At 39.7% G+C, this 19567-nt stretch overlaps 1 protein-coding gene across 1 annotated transcript in view; it reads left to right on the forward strand.

Moving 5' to 3' along the window:
* Positions 1 to 1710: 1710 nt before the first annotated feature.
* Positions 1711 to 19567, forward strand: part of PLD5 (phospholipase D family member 5) — a 155730-nt gene continuing 137873 nt past the window's right edge. The window contains exons 1-2 of the mRNA XM_056486795.1: positions 1711 to 1814; positions 2315 to 2500. Coding sequence (XP_056342770.1) covers positions 2315 to 2500 — 186 coding nt within the window. The 5' untranslated portion in view covers positions 1711 to 1814. The remainder of the gene's footprint in view (positions 1815 to 2314; positions 2501 to 19567) is intronic.

Below are 19567 nucleotides of genomic sequence, written 5' to 3' on the forward strand. Positions count from 1 at the left end.
CATCTGCAGCTAAAGTTAAGTTCAGCAGGCTTCTAATCAAGTTATTCTGTGTGAATAATGTATGGCACAACCCAGCTTAAAACTGCTGCAGCTGGGATGTGCCATACATTAAATCTCAGTTCCTTCCAGTGTGTCCTGCATGCAGCAGCAGGATCACATAGATCTCATTCTGGATCCATGTGTTTTGAGGTCGTATTGACAACCCTGGAAATACCTAAATTTCCTAACTGAAGAAACTATAAATTATTAGAAAGAAAACTGCAAATCTTTTCTACTGGTGAGTTAAAAGTGTATGATATTGTGTACAATACTGATGGTTCTGTTTGTTGGTATTTTCTTACACTCTTTTTTTTGTAGTAGTATTCAGGTAAGGATTTTGAAATTGTTTTTCTAGTTTTAGAAGAAGATGCTGTAATTTATGTTCCTACCAAACCTCTGCTATAGTTTAGTTTATTTTTCCATTATTTCACAAAGATACTAGTATTATCTATTAATAATAATCCCCAATTATGAGATGTGTTGTGAGTTTTGCCTTTATCTTTAGAATTTTGACAGGAAAAAATTTTAATCTGTCTGGCCAATATTTGGAGTAATTGACTTTAGGTCATAATCATGAGGATATTTTAAATCTGACTTTTGATCAGATGGAGGTAAAGCTTACTGTAGATCAAGTGATTAGCCAAGGGCTCTTCTATAATTTTCTCAGAAATTTGTCTGGATAAATTTCTTTACCATTCAAAGGCTATTTTCAGTTAACTGGATTCAAGTATAGACCTCTAGTACAGCATCCCTTTATCTGAATAGCGACATCAGTGTGGTTCTGTACCAGGGGAAAGAAATCCGTAGATGCTGATGTATCAATTGTATCAATGTATCTATTTCCAAAGGACTGGAACATATAAAAACACTTGCCTGACAGCAGATATTGACCAGGAAACTGAAATGTTGTTCTAAGCTCCAGTAAATATTTCTTGATGCACTGTGTGAGAAAGTTTTCTTGTCTATGCCTAATATAGCTTTACAGAGTGTGTGGGCAATTAGCGAGGTGGCTTTTCATAGTGTGAAAAAGGAAAGTCCTTTTTTTCTGCTGAAACTCATTTGAGATAAATAGCAACACACATCAACTTCTACTAAAAGAGACGGCAGCGAACTATAGAAACCACCCTAGAAGGTCTTTTTATTCCATGAGAGAAATCCTAGATGCCAGACATCTATGAATGTGGGCATTCCAGCGACCCTGCCCATGGGGACCACAGAAGCGATTTGATTTCTGAGGTCTGGAGCTGGCTGAGCCGCTGCGGCGGCGGGGACTTCCAGGCGGGACTCGGACCTGGAGCGGAGCCCAGCGGGGCTTTCACCTCCCGGTCAGGCGAGGAGCGCTCCCGGCTGCCCGGCGAAAGGGCTGGCAGCCCGGTCTGGTTCCGCCCGAGAGCACCGGAGCCCCTGCCCAGGGAGGGAGGGGGCGCGGTGACGGCGAGGAGCTGCGGGAGAGCCGGCGCGGTGGCCCCGGGGCCGCAGCCCCGCATCCCCCGGCGGGGCCGGGCGGGCTGCGGGGCACAGCCCACCCCGGGATGGGATGCGATGGGCAGGGCAGGGCAGCGGGAGGCGGCCCCGGGAGCCTCCGCCGTGGGGAGATCGGACAAAGGCTTCCAGCAGAGGGAGTGGCAAGCGGCCGCCCAGCCCTCGGCGGGCTGCGGGCGGGTCGGTGCTGCCGGGACGGGGGGAGAGCAGGCGAGACAACTTCCCCAGGGGCACGGAGGCAGCGCCTGCCGAAAGGAAGGGGCTCTCCCCCGGCACCGGCCGCTCCCCCGAAGGTGGCTGCGGGGAGGGGAGGCGGGGGAGGAGCCGGGCTCAGCCCGGGCGGGCGCGGCCCCTCCACTGCGCCAACCTGCAGGCGGGCTGGAGGCGGCAGCCCCGCCCGGGCTCGCTGCCGGGGCCGCGCCGCCCTCGCCGCCGTCCCGGGCAGAGCCGCAGGCACCGCTTCCCGCTGCGGCGCTCCGGACTGCAGCTTGCTGGCGGCCAGGGCAACAAGCAGCGGCATCCTGGAGCCTCTTCTTTCCCGAGTGCCCCTCCATCTCTCCCAGCCCGCTCCTCTCTCCTACCTGCAGCCTTTCTTTCTTCCTCCACTCCTTCTACCTTATTTCTGCTTGTCGCCCCCTTCTCTTACCATTTTCTGGTTTTAAGAGCTTTTTTTATTTCCTTCTCTTTCTTCTTCCCCCATCCTGTTCCCTTTTGGACCATCTTCCTTTAGTGCCTCTTAATTTCTTGATTTCTTCTGATTTTTTTCCTTTGGACTTTGCCTTGTCATGTCAAGATGGAAGTCAGGCATGACTGGCTCTCCTCATCCCCTCATGAGGGCTTCGAGCAGATGAGGCTGAAGAGCAGACCCAGGGAGCCTTCCCCAAGCCTCACCAGAGTAGGTGCGAACTTCTACAGCACTGTCAAGCAGCAGGACTACAGTGCCAGTGTCTGGCTGAGGAGAAAAGACAAACTGGAGCACGTAAGCCAGCTTCTTTTTCCCCCCACTTTTTTCTTTGTTTCTTTTTTTTTTGTTTGTTTGTTTTTGTTTTAATTTCTAGACCTCTGTCTTGGTACTCTGTTAGGCTGTCTGCCAGCTGGGACTTCAGAAGAAAAGTGTTGCTCCAGTAGCTGGGCATGGCATTTCCCAAATTATAGAGAAAGGAGCTATTTCGAGGTCCCATAGTCAGATCTGAGATAAATGGGATGTCAGGACTGTTCCAAACTACATGCACGTCTCCTTCTAACTGGAAATGTTTTTTAACGTTCTTGGCTGATTCCTTCTTCTGCTCCAGCAAATTCAGCACTGATGTGGGAGGACAAAGATTGGGATGGTGCAGATGGAGGTTAGAACATTTATCTCGTGGTGATTATAATGTAGTTCTAGAATAGCTAAAAGAAAATAGTTGGTGGTTGGTTTTTGTTTGTTTGTTTGTTTTGCATTTTAAATTTTAGATATGGTTTTCATTCTCCCTCTCCCCCATCTTTTTCTTCTCCTTGCATGGGACTTTGAACATACTCTACCTATGTGGAGTAGAGATTTCCTTCAAGACTTCTTGCTGCAGCAGTAGTACATGACTAAACTGTGTTTGAGGCCACAATAGTACTGATACTGTGGATAGCTCTAATGAATATTTAATGAGAATTTGAGGTCCTTCAAAGTGTTCCTGTCTCAGATGATGTTTGAAAGCATTTTTCATGTTACTTGTAACAGCAAGGAAGTGGGTTGAGATGACCTGTGTGCTGTGTAAGTTTCCTGAATAGCTTATTAGGTGAAACCCATTGTTAGACTGTACGGTACAATCAAGACAGGAAAGTAGCTGCATTTACAGGGATGCAGAAGAATGTGGATGGGCTTGCATAATGCAACAGTCTGCTATTCTTTACATTAGTGAGTAATTTGCAATCACAGTCACATTGACATCAAGAGGCACAGGAAAATATTTCTTGTGGTACAGCCACCTGAAGTCTCTTTGAATAGAAATGGTCTGATTAGAAGGATAAATTGCCTTTATTGCATGAAAATCCTAGTGGCATAGTAGAGTCCTTTAAAGATGAAACCTGAAAGAAGGTCCTTTACCAAGTAGTTCATGGACTGTAACCCTCCTTTCTCTCTTAAACTGCAGAGTATTTTACCCCTCTTAGTGAAATCTTAAACTTGAGTTGTTTATACTTCCGGGGAAATGACAGGAATGGATGATGTGTTGGAAAGATTGTATTTCAGATGTTGAGGAAGGTATTGAATTCTGTCTGCCTTTTAACACAATTTTGTGATTCTTCACACTGACAACAAGGCTTCACAGTAGTAAGCTCGTACATGGAGCATTCTCCCATTGTCAATCAAGAATAAAGGTCAGTGCCTTATCTCAGTACAGCTAAAACATCGAAAGCACAGAAATCTGAGCTCTGGTTTTTGTAACAGATTTTGCTACATGTTGATATCTGTGATCAAATGAATAATTATTAATTGCAGGGGGGATTAATCTGTCAACAGTTTGATATCTGGCAGCTGAATGGTCAGATACCTGTATATTAAACCTTACCACAATATTAGCAGGAAGAAAATAGGCATTAACTTGTTTGAAGATTGAAATTGCAAAGCCTTAATTTTGTGTGTGGTTTAGTTGCTGGGATTTTTCCTAGTTGTTCTTGGGAGTTATTATTATTTTTATTAAGTCACTATTTTGTCACAATAATAGTCTTCAATATCCCTGCTGCATTTGTGTGAAAAGCTTTCTCTGTAATCTGTAGTGCGTGTTCTTCTGGGGGTTTCCCTCTCATTTGATCCAGTTATTTTTATTCCAACAGCCTATTTGAACAATGCAAAGAGAAAAAAAAATTGGAGCATTGATGTCCCTTGCTTGCCAAAAAGTATTTATTTAATTTGCATTTACTGTGTCTACCCTGCAGTACACTGATATGCTAATGGTAGATATGTGAAAATACTTTGTTTCATGGTTTAAGGCAACTGCATTACTTATGAGTGTTGTAACAGACAGGCTATTGCATGAATATAAATAAAACGTGTATTTATTTATGAATTCTGTTTTGCTTATACAGTTTTACAGCAAGGTTCTTATTTTTTGTGTTCAGATGAATCTTTGAGGGTTTTGAGTGTTCTCTTGCTAAAGAAGTTATTTCCTACACTCTACTCTTCCACTCTGAAAGACAAACCAATTACTTTGAGATGCATCTTTTTGAATGGGATAGGCATTGACATATGATAGCTTATGGCCAGTATTGCATAATGAAGGTATTTACATCCTCTATCTAATCCACTTCACCAAGTTTGCATAACATTTCATTACAGCTCCCTCTGAGATAATCATGTTACTTGATACCTGCAAAGAAAATCAAAATACAGGGGTGAGCATTCATGGAGGCACTGAATTTAAAAGTATATCATCACAGACTTGATGCTGCACAATGACAGATTAGGCAGAAGAGGGATATGTAGTGAATGCAAGTCAAGATACACATGGACAGATTTTGAAGTTTCATATGAACTCTTTCAGCATTGTGGAGGGGGTTGGGTTTTGCTTCATTGAAATGATTTCTTAAATCGTTTGTAACAGGGATGAAATTGGGCCACTGTATTTTGTTCATTACTTACTGTAAGACTTTATAGGCACAGTAGGTATTTTATATGGACTTTTGTTCAAGCCAATAGCCTAACATAACCATGTGCAACACTTACTAATCCACATACAGTTTGATGGGTTAAAAATTATCTTCTGAAGCCAGTTTGTATCAAATTGTTTATGTAAAAAGATTCTCAAATATAGAAACAGTTTGTTTCTAGATTTCAAGCCTGTAACAAAGTTGTGGGTTTTGGTTTTGTGGTTTTTGGTTTGTTTGTGTTTGTTTTAGGCTTTTTCTTGTACAGATGTCAATTTGAAGACTGGTAAAGAGGTTCAAGAGTATGATAAGGAGGTTCAAGGTTGAACTGCTTTACCTCTTCTGAAAGTGCAGAACAAGTTCAGATGCTCAAATATGATCGAGTTGCTTTAAAACTGATCAATATTTAATTATTGACTGACCATAGAGAAAGTAAAAATCTGGAACATCCTGCTGGTGTCTTGTTAATTAATTGTTCTTCAAATGGATCTTAATATAGTGCGGCTCATTGGCGAGCTCTTTTTGTATGGTTTTCTTTTTCCAAGTAGCTGCAACACAGCTTGTACTATAAAGGATTTGAACACAACCCTCCCCTGTTCTGTTGTGAACTCAGATGCTGTATTTAAGATTAAATGAATTTCCTGTAACATGTTTGAAGGCCCAATGGGGAGTTTTTGCTGAAGTGAGGCCTCAGTGTACACGCATGCTGTACCCAGTGTGCTGAAGAGCCATAGTTTTACTGGAGGAATTTACAAGACATGTGAGGAACGCCAACATTGTAGTGACCACAGTGATGTTGCAAACCTTTGCCTAAAATCCTTGCAGAACTGAAATTGATCAGATTCTATGTATTTGCTTCAACTAGTTCCTTGTGTCTCTTTGTGAAATTTTTTTGTTTGCCTGGTGTTGGAAGTGTTGGAGAGAAAATGGATGTATGAAATACTCTTAAATTTTTCTTTGCATAATTTTTTTTGTTTTTTTCTTTCTTTCTCTGGTGTTGCCTTTTTCATGAAATGTGAATTCATTAAGAGGAAAAGGAGGAGGTAGGGATTGGAAAAGCGTAGCTAACTTGGTAGGCTTTAGCTGATTGGAGTTACTCGGTCTTTAATTTGCAGCAACTCGCCATCATGTCTCTGCATCCCATAGTAATGACAGATATCGAATAGCTGCTTCCTGGTACCTCAGCAAAGAATTCTAGAGAACTTAATAAAAGATTCCAAACTGAACAGATTTCTTTCTAAGCTACACAAGATATGCTTCAAGCATGCATTTTTGACAAATACAGGTATTCTTTCTCAAGGATGTAGTGGTAGTCTTTCTCTAATAACTCCTAAATTTAATTATTTACTTAATTATGTTTAAAAGATTAAAATTCTATTTTAAAAAAATGGTTCAAAACTAACTTTTGGGAAGACTTGACATCAGGACAATCCTCAGTCTGTTATTTTTGAAGAATTGTAATGAGAAGTTATTGACAATTATTGCATAATTTTTTTTTTGTTTTTTGTTACTGAAGTTCTGAGCAGCAAGGGCAGTGTTGGGATTTTCAGATTCTGAGTGCTCTTGCTGTTACTTGACCAGTTGATATTTTTGCTCAGCACACTGCTATGCCTTTGGCAGCATTGCTACCCAGGGAGAAAAGTGGCCATGAGGTACAGGGATAGCAGTGTCACTTGGCAGCAGAGGTAGATATCTAATATGCAGCTGTTAGGCTTAAGTCAGTTTACAATGGTACCTGACAAGCATGGCCAGAATATTTTTCAGACCTGCATGAGCAAATAGTAAATAAAATATAGCTTTACTTCACCTGTCATAATACCTTTAAAAAACTGAAATTCCAAATCCAATTTTGCCAGTTCATCTCTATGACTTAAAAACTAGTAAGTGTGTTAGGCAGCTTTTTTTTTTCCTCTTCTTTTTTTGATGAGATTGGAAATTCTTAACAAAAACATTGTTGGACAGTTTCCAAACACATTTCTGCTCTTGCAATAAAATTAACACTAATATTAAAAGTCAGAGGAAAGATTTGTAATCTTCAGAAGGATGCAGAAGACACCATGTGCCTAGCTATAGCTTAGATATAGAAGGTGTACATAGCTTGATGTAAAGCACATAACAGGAGTAGAACCCAGTCAAGGCAAATCCTTCCTGGACAGTGGCAGTGGCTTCAGTTTAAGGAAGAATGCAAGGATATAAATCAGAATTAAAAAAACATTCCTATATTCCTAAAACAGCTCCAGTCTTTAAATAAATGCAAGCACATCTTCTTTTGAGGTAAATGATTTCATAGAATCGCAAACTATCCTGATTTGGAAGGGACTTGCAGGAACCATCTACAAGTCCAACTCCTGGCCCTACACAAGACACCCCAAGGATCACACCAAGTACCTGAGAGCATGGTCCAAGCATTTCTTGAACTGTGTCAGGCTGATGCTGTGACTACTTCCCTGGGGAGCTGTTCCAGTGCCCAGCCACCCTCTGGGGAAAGAACCTTTTTCTAATATCCAACCTAAACCTCCCCTGACACAACTTCAGGCCATCCCCTCGGGTCTTGTCACTGGTCACCAGAGAAAAGAGCTTGCTCCTCCACTTCCTGTCATGAGGAAGTTGTACATGGCTATGGGGTCTCCCCTTAGTCTTCTCCAGGCTGAACAAGCCAAGTGACATTAGCCACTTCTTTTGTGGCTTCTCCTCCAAACCTCTCCCAATCTCTGTTGCTCTCCTTTGGACTCGCTTTAACAACTTTACATCTTTCTTGTGTGGTGGCACCCAGAACTGCACACAGGACTTGAGGTCAGAGCAGGACAATTCCCTCCCTTGCCTGAGTGGTGATGCTGTGCTTGGTGCACAGTTGTCAGAGTCTTTTGCATTAGGCAGACATAAATAATTTGTCATCTGGAACACTGTCAGATACCAAGAAGAATGGCGAGTTTCATGTAGGAAGGTACATACATGGGGACAATTCAGAGGGTTCTAGAGCTAGTTTCCAATATTTGAAGCTTTTTGATGGTGTGGTTGTAGATTATAAATCCATATGTCTGTGATCCTGGAGATAGATAACTATATTTAAGTTTCATCACTAAAATCAAGGGAGCAAACTGAATTAAGTTAGAGGGATTTTGACTTTTTCTCAGCGGGAGACTGGTATGTGGATTGCGTGCCTGGAGCAGTGGTACTTTGCATGAGTTGTGATTCTTGCTGAGGTAGCAGCATGCAGTTTGCTTCACTGCTGACAGACTGTGTGGAGGGGAATTCTTATGTCAAAATACTGATTTCCTTGCAGGTGTCTTTCTCCAGTAATGTTTTGTATACAAACATAATTAGAGAAAATAAATTTTCAAAAAGGTGGAAAATGGGGACCAAAATAATTGATCAGTGTTGGGAAAATGCTGAATAGCATTTTAGAGAAAAAAAAAAAATTATTTTGAAAGTGGTATAGGGAATTTCAAATCCTGGGTAATTTATTACTGTAGTTACCACACACAAAAGTAATTTTGTATTGCAAAGCAGTGAAAATATGATACCTAATAGTTAGTTTTTATCTTTTTAGTTGTAATGGGTTAACTTTGGTTTTCTGCCAGCTGCTCACCAAGACACTCTGTCTCTCCCCCTCCTCAACAGGACAGGGGGAGAACATGAGATAAAGCATCTTTTAGCTTGAGATAAAGATGGGAAGATCACCAATTACTGTCACAGGCAAAACAGACTCAACTTTGAGAAAATTAATTTCATCTCTTTCCAATTAAATGTAGGATAGGATAGTGAGAAAAAAAGAGCAAGACGACTTCTTCTCACATGCTCCAGGTTTTCCAAGCTTAACTTCAGTCCTTTGTTCCTGAATCCTCAACCCCCTTTCCCTCAATCCCCCGAGTGGCATGGGGTATTGGCGAATGGGGGCTGCAGTCACTCCTTCTTCTTCACAGTTCCCTGCTGTGGTGGGGGATCCCTGCCGCAGGATATAGCCCTTGTCAAACTATTCCAATGTGGGTCCTCCACACAAGCTGTAGCTCTTCAAAAACAGTACCAGCATGGGTCCTCCAGGAATGGACTGCTCCAGCATGGGCCCCCCATGGGCTGCACTTCCTGCTCCTTTGTGGGTCTCCACAGGCTACAGCTTCTGTCAGAGCACATCCACCTGCTCTGGCATGGGCTGCAGGGTGGGTACCTGCTATAGCTGCTCCAGTGCTATCCTCCATGGGCTGATGGGCACAGCCTGCTCTCTTTGTGGGCAGCAGCAGAATCTCTGCTCCAGCACCTGGAATGCCTCCTTGCTGTTCTCCTTCACTGACCTTGGTGTCTGCAGGGCTGTTTCTCTCACATTTTTCTTGCTCTTCTCCCGTAGCTCCTGGGCAGCAGTTTTTTTCCTTATATGTGTTAGCAGAGGCACCAACCAGTCCTATTGATGGGCCCAGCTTTGGCAAAGAGCAGGTTTGTCATGGAGCCAGCTGGAACTCGCAGTGTCTCTCACAGAGGCCACTCCTGCAGTGGTCCCTTGCCTCCCAAAGCCTAGCCATGTAAACCAGATACACTAATCCTAGTAGCAGCTCTTCTTTCTCTGGTGGATGAGAAAATCATTCAACATTACATTAATCTCACACATCAGTTCTGATGATTTCAACATCAATCACTTTCAAAGTCCAAATCTCTAAAGCTAAAATTAAAATATTTGAGAGGCATATTTACTGTAACAAGCTTAATTTATAGTGTCTGACTTCATGTTGCTGCACAGGAGTGCAAAATAACTTAAAGTTTCAAAGTTTATCTAAAAATTAATTTATATATGCATGTATAATTCAATTTATAATTTAATTCAGCACATTCAAGACTTTTTAGAAATGAAGTTTTCTGGTTTCTACAAAAAAGACATATATCTTAGTCTTCATTTCTTCCAGATGTTAACATCAGTATAGGTATAGGAAAAGTGCATTCCACTGATCTGCTCTTCCTAATGCTACCAGCATAAAGGAAGATCCAAATTAGTTTCTTTGCTACTGTAATCCTTTATTTTAACAGCATTTACCATTCTTGTTTAAGCATTTTGAAAAAGGAGCTGCAGAAACTTGCAACTTAATCTCCTTGCCTGTTACACAACCAAATATTCTGCAGTCTTCAGTGATTTGGTCTTGTAGCTGACCATTGACTGTAACACATTTAAAGGTAGTAGGAGTATTTAAAACACTTTAGGGAAATTATGCTTCATGAATATCTCCTCACAAATGCTATCAGTTCACTGTCTGTAGATGATGCTCAAAGAAGCCACTTGCTGTGGCTGGTTGTACATTTAGCTTAGGTCTTCTTCCATTCCATAACCAGGAATGCTAAAATAACTTTACCTGTTTTTGACTATCAAAAACAACTGGCCTGCTCATGCCAATGATTAATAAACCCTGCTTTTTTCCTGTTCACAATGGGAAATAATATACTTTTCATTGTTCCTTCTAAAGAAAGTGTGCTGGCAGTAAACTCCCTAGATTTGTCTCCCCTGATGGAATGTTTTCTTGAGGCACAAGAGATGGGTTTCTAACAGCCCACCTCTTGCTTTGCTTTTTTTGTATCTTTATTTCAGGTCTGATTTCCATGCCTTTTTATAGTTTCATTTCTGAGAGGAAAAAAAATAGGCACCCTGCTAATGTCTTACAAGGTCCATGTATCCATATACACCAAATAGCTGCTGTGTTGTATATCAGAGTCTGAAAGGAGGTCTGAAAGGAGGTTTCTTAAAATGAAATTTGGATGCAATTTTTAAAATTTTTGCACTCCTAGATGACAGCCAGTAGAGTGAAAAGTGTAACATTCATTTTCCCATGCAATGACACTTCTCTGATGTCTGTAAGATTGTGTAGTCTAAATGGATAGTCAAGTTGTTTTCAACTTGCCCTTCACAGTTTCTGGGAAGAAAAGTAGGTTACTTGAGGATATATCTCTGTTAGGCAATAGGTGCATGCTGGCATCCAAATTCCCTATACAGCCAAATCCAGGAAGAGTGCTGCTGCTTGCCTGAGACCTGCCTGCATGCCCATGTGGCAGTGATGAGCTGGGTGTGTTCCTAGGTGCTCCCTTGCCTGCTGGGGGTGCAGTTGATCCATTCATTGAGAAATAAGGCACTCACAGATTCCCTGATATTTGTGTTTCACTTAACCCACTGTCCCCTCAAGTGACAAGCCCTGGGCTTTCTGGGTTGCTTGACTATCTACTGTGCCTACTGGGCAGAGGGGCTACTCAGCTAAAGAAATGAGTGCAGGGAGTTGGGAGAACCTCAGAAATTCAGGAGGGAAGGAGAGAGGAAATGAATGATACATTGGTGCCTGTTAAGTGAATTGATTTAATCAGAAAATAATTTTTATTAGATTGGAAACTTATTCCTAGGGTTTTTTTGAATGCTTCTCTATCAAAACTTAGTCTGATTTTTTTTCCTGATAGGATTGGCTCCTCAGAATTCTTTAATTTTTATAAAGGCTTTCCAAATATAATGTAGGATTTGAGTATTTTTATAGGGAGTTTTCTTCTTTTGTTTTGACCAATGCACTGTGAATTTGACTGTGTAGATAGCATCTAGCCCTAGACAAAGAAATATCAGAGTGGTATTTTTAGTAATACTACTTTGGCTTGCTCTCTGAAGATGAAGAAAAATTTCTCTATTTTATCCCACTTTTGCACAACCTGTAAAATCCTCTATGTGCAGTATTTATAGCTGAATAAAGCACATTTTATTAATTCCTCATCTTAAAACGAAGATTTTGAGAGAACTTAGTAACTTTCATTTTCGGCTGCATGATGTCAACATAATCAGCAGCTTGTTTTGTAACTGATAAAGTTGTTGCAGCTCATAAAAATCAGTCACTCTATTTTTATTTTTTTTTGTTATTCATGTATCTCTGTTTACAATTGTAATTAAATGTTTAATGGAATAAAAAAGCTCATGTATTTGAGAATTGCTGCTAATAAAACAAATAGTGATTTAGATAATTCCTGGCATTCTGATACATTAAATAGGCTGGATTTCCCCAGGGCATTTTTAACTGTTTGGAGCAGAACCAAATGTGGAGCAGTGATGAGATAGTGATAGCAAGCAGCTTAAAATTCTTGATCCTGTTGTTACTGCAGGAGATACATATGTACATGGGGTTGTACTCTTAGTTTTCTGAAAGCCAGTATATGCTGTACAAAGCCTGCCACAATGAGCAGATTTTTATTTGTTTTGAAACACAGGAATGTATAAAATTAATAAGGTCTTCAGCAGTTCCAGCCACACTAAGCATGCCTTACTCTGCCTTTCATGTTACAGAAATTCTGCTGCTGCCCATTAAGTTTCATGACGGATTCTTTCTAGGCAGGGGATTTTTTAAAATAAGGGAATATGCTTTATGGCTGTACAAACTTCAGGTATTACCTCAGCTGAGGCTATTTGCTTCTGAGAATGGTGTTTAAGGTGACACTATTTCCTAAATGCAGTTAGTGCACTTTTGTTTGATCTTGTTCCAAAACCATTATCCATTGACTTTATTACTACAAGTTGTATATGAGCTCCTTGAGAGAAGACTGTAAAGACTGTGCATCAGCTCAGCTGTCATGGATTTGGAGCTAAAAATCAAGTTCAGTATCTCATGCTAAGCAGTTGGAGGAAAAATCTGCCTTGGAATCCTCACCTTTTCTTGAGCTTTAAGTCTCTGGATCATCAGGCTGGTTGCTGTATAAATTATTTGAAAACTTTGCTGTTAGCTCAGGGCTATCAGAAGAGCAGAAAGCATCCCAGTATAACAGAGGGGTTATAAGAAACTGTAGTATCTATGTGAAAATGAAAAAATTGTATAGATCCAGTTGTTCACTATTTAAACCCACCTTAAGGCGTTTCAGAAGGGAGAATATACAAGGAATGATGGGTGCAGGGTGCATTTGAAACTGCAATTACATGCCAAGAGTAATGAATGGATATCTTAAGAAAACTCAGCAAAACAAAGCTACCTGTGAAATTATTTCTTTGTTCCCCATTAGAATACTTCTGTACTTCTTTAGAAAGTGTAAGTGAAAACCAGTGCTGACCATGCTAAAAAACAAATTAAACATAAACTGGAATATAATTTCAGATTAATGATAGCAGGTATTCATGTTTTGTGCTGATTTAAGTGGAAATGTGCACCTGCTTCAAAGGTAATAATTGGGGGAATAATGACAAATAACAAAACCACCAAAATGCTGTGTTGCCTCTTGTGAAAAATTAATTAGATGAGCAAATAAAAGAATGTCCATTGGAGTGACTGGTGGCTACAATAAAGATGGTGACTCATGTCAGGTTCAGCAATTTCCCTCTAGCTGTTTGTTGGAGAGGACCCATGAGCATCTAGAAAGTCGTGTATTTCTGGGACATTTAAAAGAAACACAAGTGATTAAGGGTCTTAAAGAAATTCTTGTGGCTTTCTGGCAGCTGTTGACAGAAGTTGGCCTGTTCAGTCTCTTCCTGGGCAGTGATAAAATAGCCAGCATAGAAAAGGTTGGGAAGAGGAGTGAAATGGACTAAGTTAGAGCTCATGCTCTGTCAGTTTGCTCTAGGGCTGGAGCAGCTCTAACAGCCTTTGCAGTACAGTGGGTGGGGGGTGGAATTTCATCCAAAGCAGAAGTTGATGTGCATTTCTAACCCCGTGCTGCTCATTTGCTATTACCTTATGGAATAAAGTGTTTCAAAGGTTTCAGGCCAATGGGTTGGCAGAGAACACACAGTTTTCTGTCTTCCTGTGAATCAGTACATTCCATAACTTCTTCCTGCTTATTATAGAGTTGTCTTAGGCCTGTAGCTGTGTGTTTAGTCCCATAAACTCTAATATTCAAGGCAGCTTTCTACTTTTGTGGTCTTGGATGCTTATAGAAAAGTAGTTTCCCTGAGTTTTCAACAGGATCCATAGTGCTAAATTTGGGTGGGATAATGATACTCTTTGCATCATTTAGATGTGTCAGCAGTCATGGTTTGAAGCGTTTGCTAAACTGTACAAATTCTCTATGTATCTTTTCACAGAAAACCAGCATGTCATGTGACATCTGACTTTTGCTCTTGACTAGTTAAAGAGTTGCTCATGCATGCAGTCCTGTTCATAAGTGCCTCTTAAAACAACATGGGATGAAGTGTATTCAATTCTGCTTCTCTGTTGGTGCTGAGCTTTTTAGATCCATGAGAAGATGCATCTTTTGCATAATTCCTGTTACATCAATAAAGACTACCTAACTCCCCTGGTTAGTGCAGTGAATGGGATTGTTCTAAGAAAAGATGACTTGAAAATAAATTACTTAAAACAAGCAGACAAAAAGATCACTGGTGAATGAAAGCCAAACGATTTTGAAATTATTTGCAATTTTTTATTTTTGTGTGACTTGTTTGTAAAATGTGAGCCAACTCTTTGATGCTGAAGACTGATTGGTGCTTATTTGGGATGTTGTGAGCTTCAAAATACATCAATACACCAAATGCTGTTTTCAGGCTTTTACAGTGCAAACGATTTATTGTTTGAATAACAATTCCTTTGGGTCTACCATGAAACAAAACCCTTAAGTGTTTTGGAAAACGTTATTCTTTTGAACAATGCAATTTCCTTTGGCAGTGTGAGCTGCTGTCCCTGTAGACTTTTCTTTCAATTCCCCATTGGGCTTCTGGCCGGCAGCTAACCCCTTCTGTCTTACTTTATCCCATTTTCTGCAATATTGTTCTCTCTGAGCCTTTTTGTCATGGCTTAGCTACTTCAAGCTCCTGCTGTGGAAAGTTGGAATGTGCCACACTGTATTCTCTGGCTCTGTGTATATGGTCTTAATGCACATCAGCCTCAATCAATTTGTTCCTGCAACCATATGACAGCTGAAACCTTAGTCCGCTAGAAATTTCAATTTTTAAAAAATACTTTTTCCCCATTTGTGCATTTTATTCTCTAGTGTGTGTCTGTGCAAGGGCTGTTCCAGGCATTCTGTTTGGCTTTAAATAACTGTTGCTTATATCCATTTTTCACAAGACACTGTATTGCACAACTGTTTCCCTTTTTACTTCTCCAAGGTTGGGTTTACCTACTCAAGGCCCTTGCTTTTAATTTCTTTTCCTATTTATATCAACTCATCAATTATTTCATGATGTTTATTTTTAAATTATTCTTCTTTATTGCCTTGTCCCCACCCTCTTGCTCTCTCTTGTCAAACTCCTCTAACAAATCCACAGCCTTGTTTTGGTATGGCATGCCATGGTCTGCAATGCACCTTGTGTGAAACACCCAGGGAAAATATGGTGGGCAAAATATATGTAGGATTTGCAAGAATGCACTTCTTCTTAAAAACTTTATACATTATTTTTTTTCTGGCAGGGCAACACTTTTGGAAGTTCTTAAGTGTTTTAAACTCATAAATCCCAGATATGCACTTCTGAAAACCCTGAAGTTGCAAGGAAGATGGAAGTTTCCGAGTTGTGTGAGTGTGAGTTGGCTGACAGCCTTCAGGTGTGGTCCATAGATCTGGTAATACAAAAGGCAATGATTACATGAAGGGCAATGAAACTTTTCACCACCAGTGTGACTGTCATGTCAGCCAACAACATGTTCTTTCAGAATCTCTTTCCTTTTAATTAAATTAGGGCTCTGAATTTTTTTCTCTGCAGAGATATACAAGCAACTCTACCTTTGTGTCTTGAAAAGGATGAAGAAAATGTTCCTTTTTCTTATGAAATCTGTTTTTCAAGTGATTGCATATTTTTTTCTGTTTTTCAGGAATAGAAAACTGAGAGTGCATCTTTTCAAGTTAGTTTGTGCAGATAGTAAGTAGGATTTTCTCTGATCAAGTGAGAAATTTGTGTCAGATGTAGAAATGCCTATTTATTATAGAAGTACCATGGTATAGTAATGCCTTCTGATTTACAGGCTACAGTACCTAAGACACACATAAAGTACTTGAAATTTTTATTTGTTTTAGCTCTCAGGTTACCACTGTATGTTGTATTTTTGTTGTTTTAGGTTTTTTTAATACATTGCTTAAATAAGGGGGGTGGTATTTTAGAAAGACTGTAAGATCCCTCCCTGTTTGGACTAATCTGGATGTGGTATTTGAGCTGATGCTTTCTATAATTTCCTTTTTGCTAAAAGTCTCTTCCTAACAGCTGTTTGCATTTTGGGTTTTTTAAATGTGTGTTTCTCCAGTATTTGCAAGATTAAAAATATTTTATAAGAACCATTTTTTCAAATTAAATAAAGGTAACATTCATTTTCTGGAAAAAAGATAATGTAATTATATCAGGTCTCTGGTTTACAGCCTTACATAAAACATGGCTTTCTTTAATAATGACATGGTTATTATTAAAGTGTTTCCCTTTAATAGAGGGGTGGAAAGGAATACTTAAAGTACAGGGTTACTCATTCATGTTCAAGTAGAAAGAAAACAAACATCTTTAAAGATGTGTTTGGTCTCCTATGGAATGAGTCTTTTTAGGTCTGTTTTTTCAGAGTAGGAACCTGGATGGGTGCAAGCTGTTGAAATACACAATGATATTTGAGGAAAGATTACTCCAATTACTTGTTTGTTCCATGTCAATATCAACATTAGCCATTAAGCAGTTTGCTTTCATAAAGTGAAATTAGACTTACTCTAATCCAAAGCATAAAAGGGAGAATGTTTCCCAAAATAACAGGACTAGGTTATTTTTGTAGATCTGCCTTCTGACTTTTGAGGTAGGGCTCCGATGTGCTTGGGAATTTTTGAATTTACAAGATGTGTCCTCACAGCCTTACAGAACTTCAGGCTAAGAGCAAATTGAGGCATATAATTGTATTCTGACAGGTGGAAACTTAAATGCTATCGTAGTACATTTTAGCATTTTGCTAGGTCTCCTTTTTAGGATTATTTATCTGAACAAGGGCTTTTGTTTGGCTTTAGGGTGAAGGACAGTCTAGGTCCTAGTTTTGAAAGGCAATATTGATATGAACAATTCTTAATAACAGCTGCTTCAGAGAGCCTTAATATGACGTTATGTAAGTTCAGATTTCTTGCCTTCTTCTTGATTTAGCTATTGTTTCCTTTCAGGAAGGGTAAAAATTTGAGGCATGTGTTATTAGACTTTTTTGATTAAACTTGCATTGTGAGTACAAATTCATAATATTACTTACCAGTCACTTCATTTCCCACATAAAGTGCTTCTTATCTGTCTCCTTTCAGGAGTGCACTTATTAAAACTTAGGCACACAGGACACACAAGCTCCAATAACTTTTATAGCATTTATTAGTATTTGCATACTCTGTGTGGCCATAGCTTCACACAGCCAGGAGAACTTATCCTCAAATATTTGCAGAAACAGTGCAAGATGTCACTAGACACCAATGGTAAGTCTGTCTCCTTTGTCTTTACATCTGCTTCTCTTCAGACATTTTTACATATTGATGAATTCCCTTAATCGTTTTCTTCACGGTCCTTTGTTTGACTCTCTCCAGTAGCCCCCTATTCCTGTTGTACTTGGGAGCCCAGGACTGGACACAGCACTGGAGCTGTGGTCCCACCAGGGCTGAGTAGAGGGGGAAAGATCCCCCCTCTTGACCTGCCAGCAATGCCCCTTCTGATGTAGCCCAGGTCCTGTTTGCTACAAGGGCATTTTGGTGTAATTTGGCATTCCCAGGGCCTCTTTGGCAAAGCTGCTTTCCAGCTGACTGCCCCCAGCACATATTGACAAGTGAGCTGCTGGGGTTGTCCCCTCTTCAGATGCAGGAATTTTTAGTTCCTTTTGTTGAACTTCTTGAGGTTCCTCCAGGCTGTCCATGTCCCCCTGGATGGCAGGACAGCCCTGAGGCGTATCAGTTCTGTATCATCTGCAGACTTGCTGAGGGTATACTCTGCCCCATTATCCACCACCACTCTCTGGGCCTGACCTTCCAGCCAGTTTTCAGTCCTCACTGCTCATCCAGCCCATATTTCATCAGATTCCCTATGAGGATCTTGCAGGAGACTGAAAGTACCAAACCATGTTTATTCTTGAACAGATCTATAAAATGGAAACAAATTACCAGCTCATTTCATTTTTCTCAAGTCATTAGAGCAATTTAAACCAACAGGTGGTCTTTGAGAGATAGTTATGAAAATATTTAGATATATTTCTCTATAATTTTATAAAATACATTTTTTTCATTAAATTGTAAGCTACATATGCAAACAGTGTGGCACAGAAACCTATTAAGCTGTTGTACTGATAAAAGATCACTTAAAAAATACATGTAATAGGTGTATTTTCTGAGAATATAAAGGTTGCTTTTCTGGGAAATGGAAAAAAGGAAAATGGCATAATACTTTCTGTCAACTTTTACAATCATGTATGTTTTATACTTGGATTGCTGGAAGCATGCCCATGAAATATGTCTGTCTTTAAAGTAAATCATAAAAAACATGACTGAAAGGAAGACTGGGAGTCACACAGTCCATGCTTATGCCTTTGGAATGCATTTACTATAACTAAATGTAATACTGAATGATAGATGAAATTATATTTTATCATCAGTGTAGAGACTTAATCGTCAGGTTAAAGACTTAAAATAGTGGTTCCTTGTAAAAAAATTTTAGAACATAGTACTTTTTGCATTTTTTCCAGAGTTATGACTAATTTACTTAATCTTTTTCATTACAGTTCAAATAAAAATAGTGATATTTTGTTCTTTGCTTACAAAATTACCAAGTCCCTGTGGGTTATAATACATTTATTGTTACTTTTTATGATTGGTTTTACTGTTTTATCTCAAAATAAGCTAAAGATCTTCAGTTCAAAGAAACTGCTGCCTCTTGCAGGCAAATGTAGCCTGCAGTATAATTGTATTAGGATTTTGAAATAAAGCAGGTGTGCAAATTGTTTCTCAGGAAATAAAGTAAGCTCATTCTTACTGTTAATGTGTTTTTCTGTTACCTTGTCTTATATTCCAGTCTGTTTGTGTCTGCTTATTTCTCTAGGACATAATCCAAAGCCATTGAAAAGTCTTCTAATTGCAGTGAACTTGAGATCAAGGCCTTAAAATTCTCAATTTTAAACTCTGTGGGAAGAAATGTTGATGGCTTATGCAGTGCTGATTACTGTGGAGCCCTTGTCTTGAGGGCTTTAGGCTGTGTTTCATTTTTAAGATTATATTCAGCACAGATACTGATTTGGTCTTTAGTTTGTCATCGTTTGAAATAAAGTTCTTTTCTTTGTGAGTGTGTTGTATTACAGTTGGGGGTTGGGGCTTTGGGAATGGTGTAGTTTTTTGCTTTTGTTTGTTTGTTTTCTTTCTATTTGAACATAAGTAACCCTGTACTTCAAGTAGACCTTCCCCCCCCACCCCTCCCCCCCATTAAAAGGAAATGCTTAATAATAATAAATGCCATGTTTTACATAAGGCTGTAAAACAGAGACCTGACATAATTACCTTTTTTTTTTTTTTCAGAAAATGAATGTTACCTTTAAGT

Source organism: Oenanthe melanoleuca, chromosome 3 (assembly GCF_029582105.1).
Source record: "Oenanthe melanoleuca isolate GR-GAL-2019-014 chromosome 3, OMel1.0, whole genome shotgun sequence".
Taxonomy (NCBI): domain Eukaryota; kingdom Metazoa; phylum Chordata; class Aves; order Passeriformes; family Muscicapidae; genus Oenanthe; species Oenanthe melanoleuca.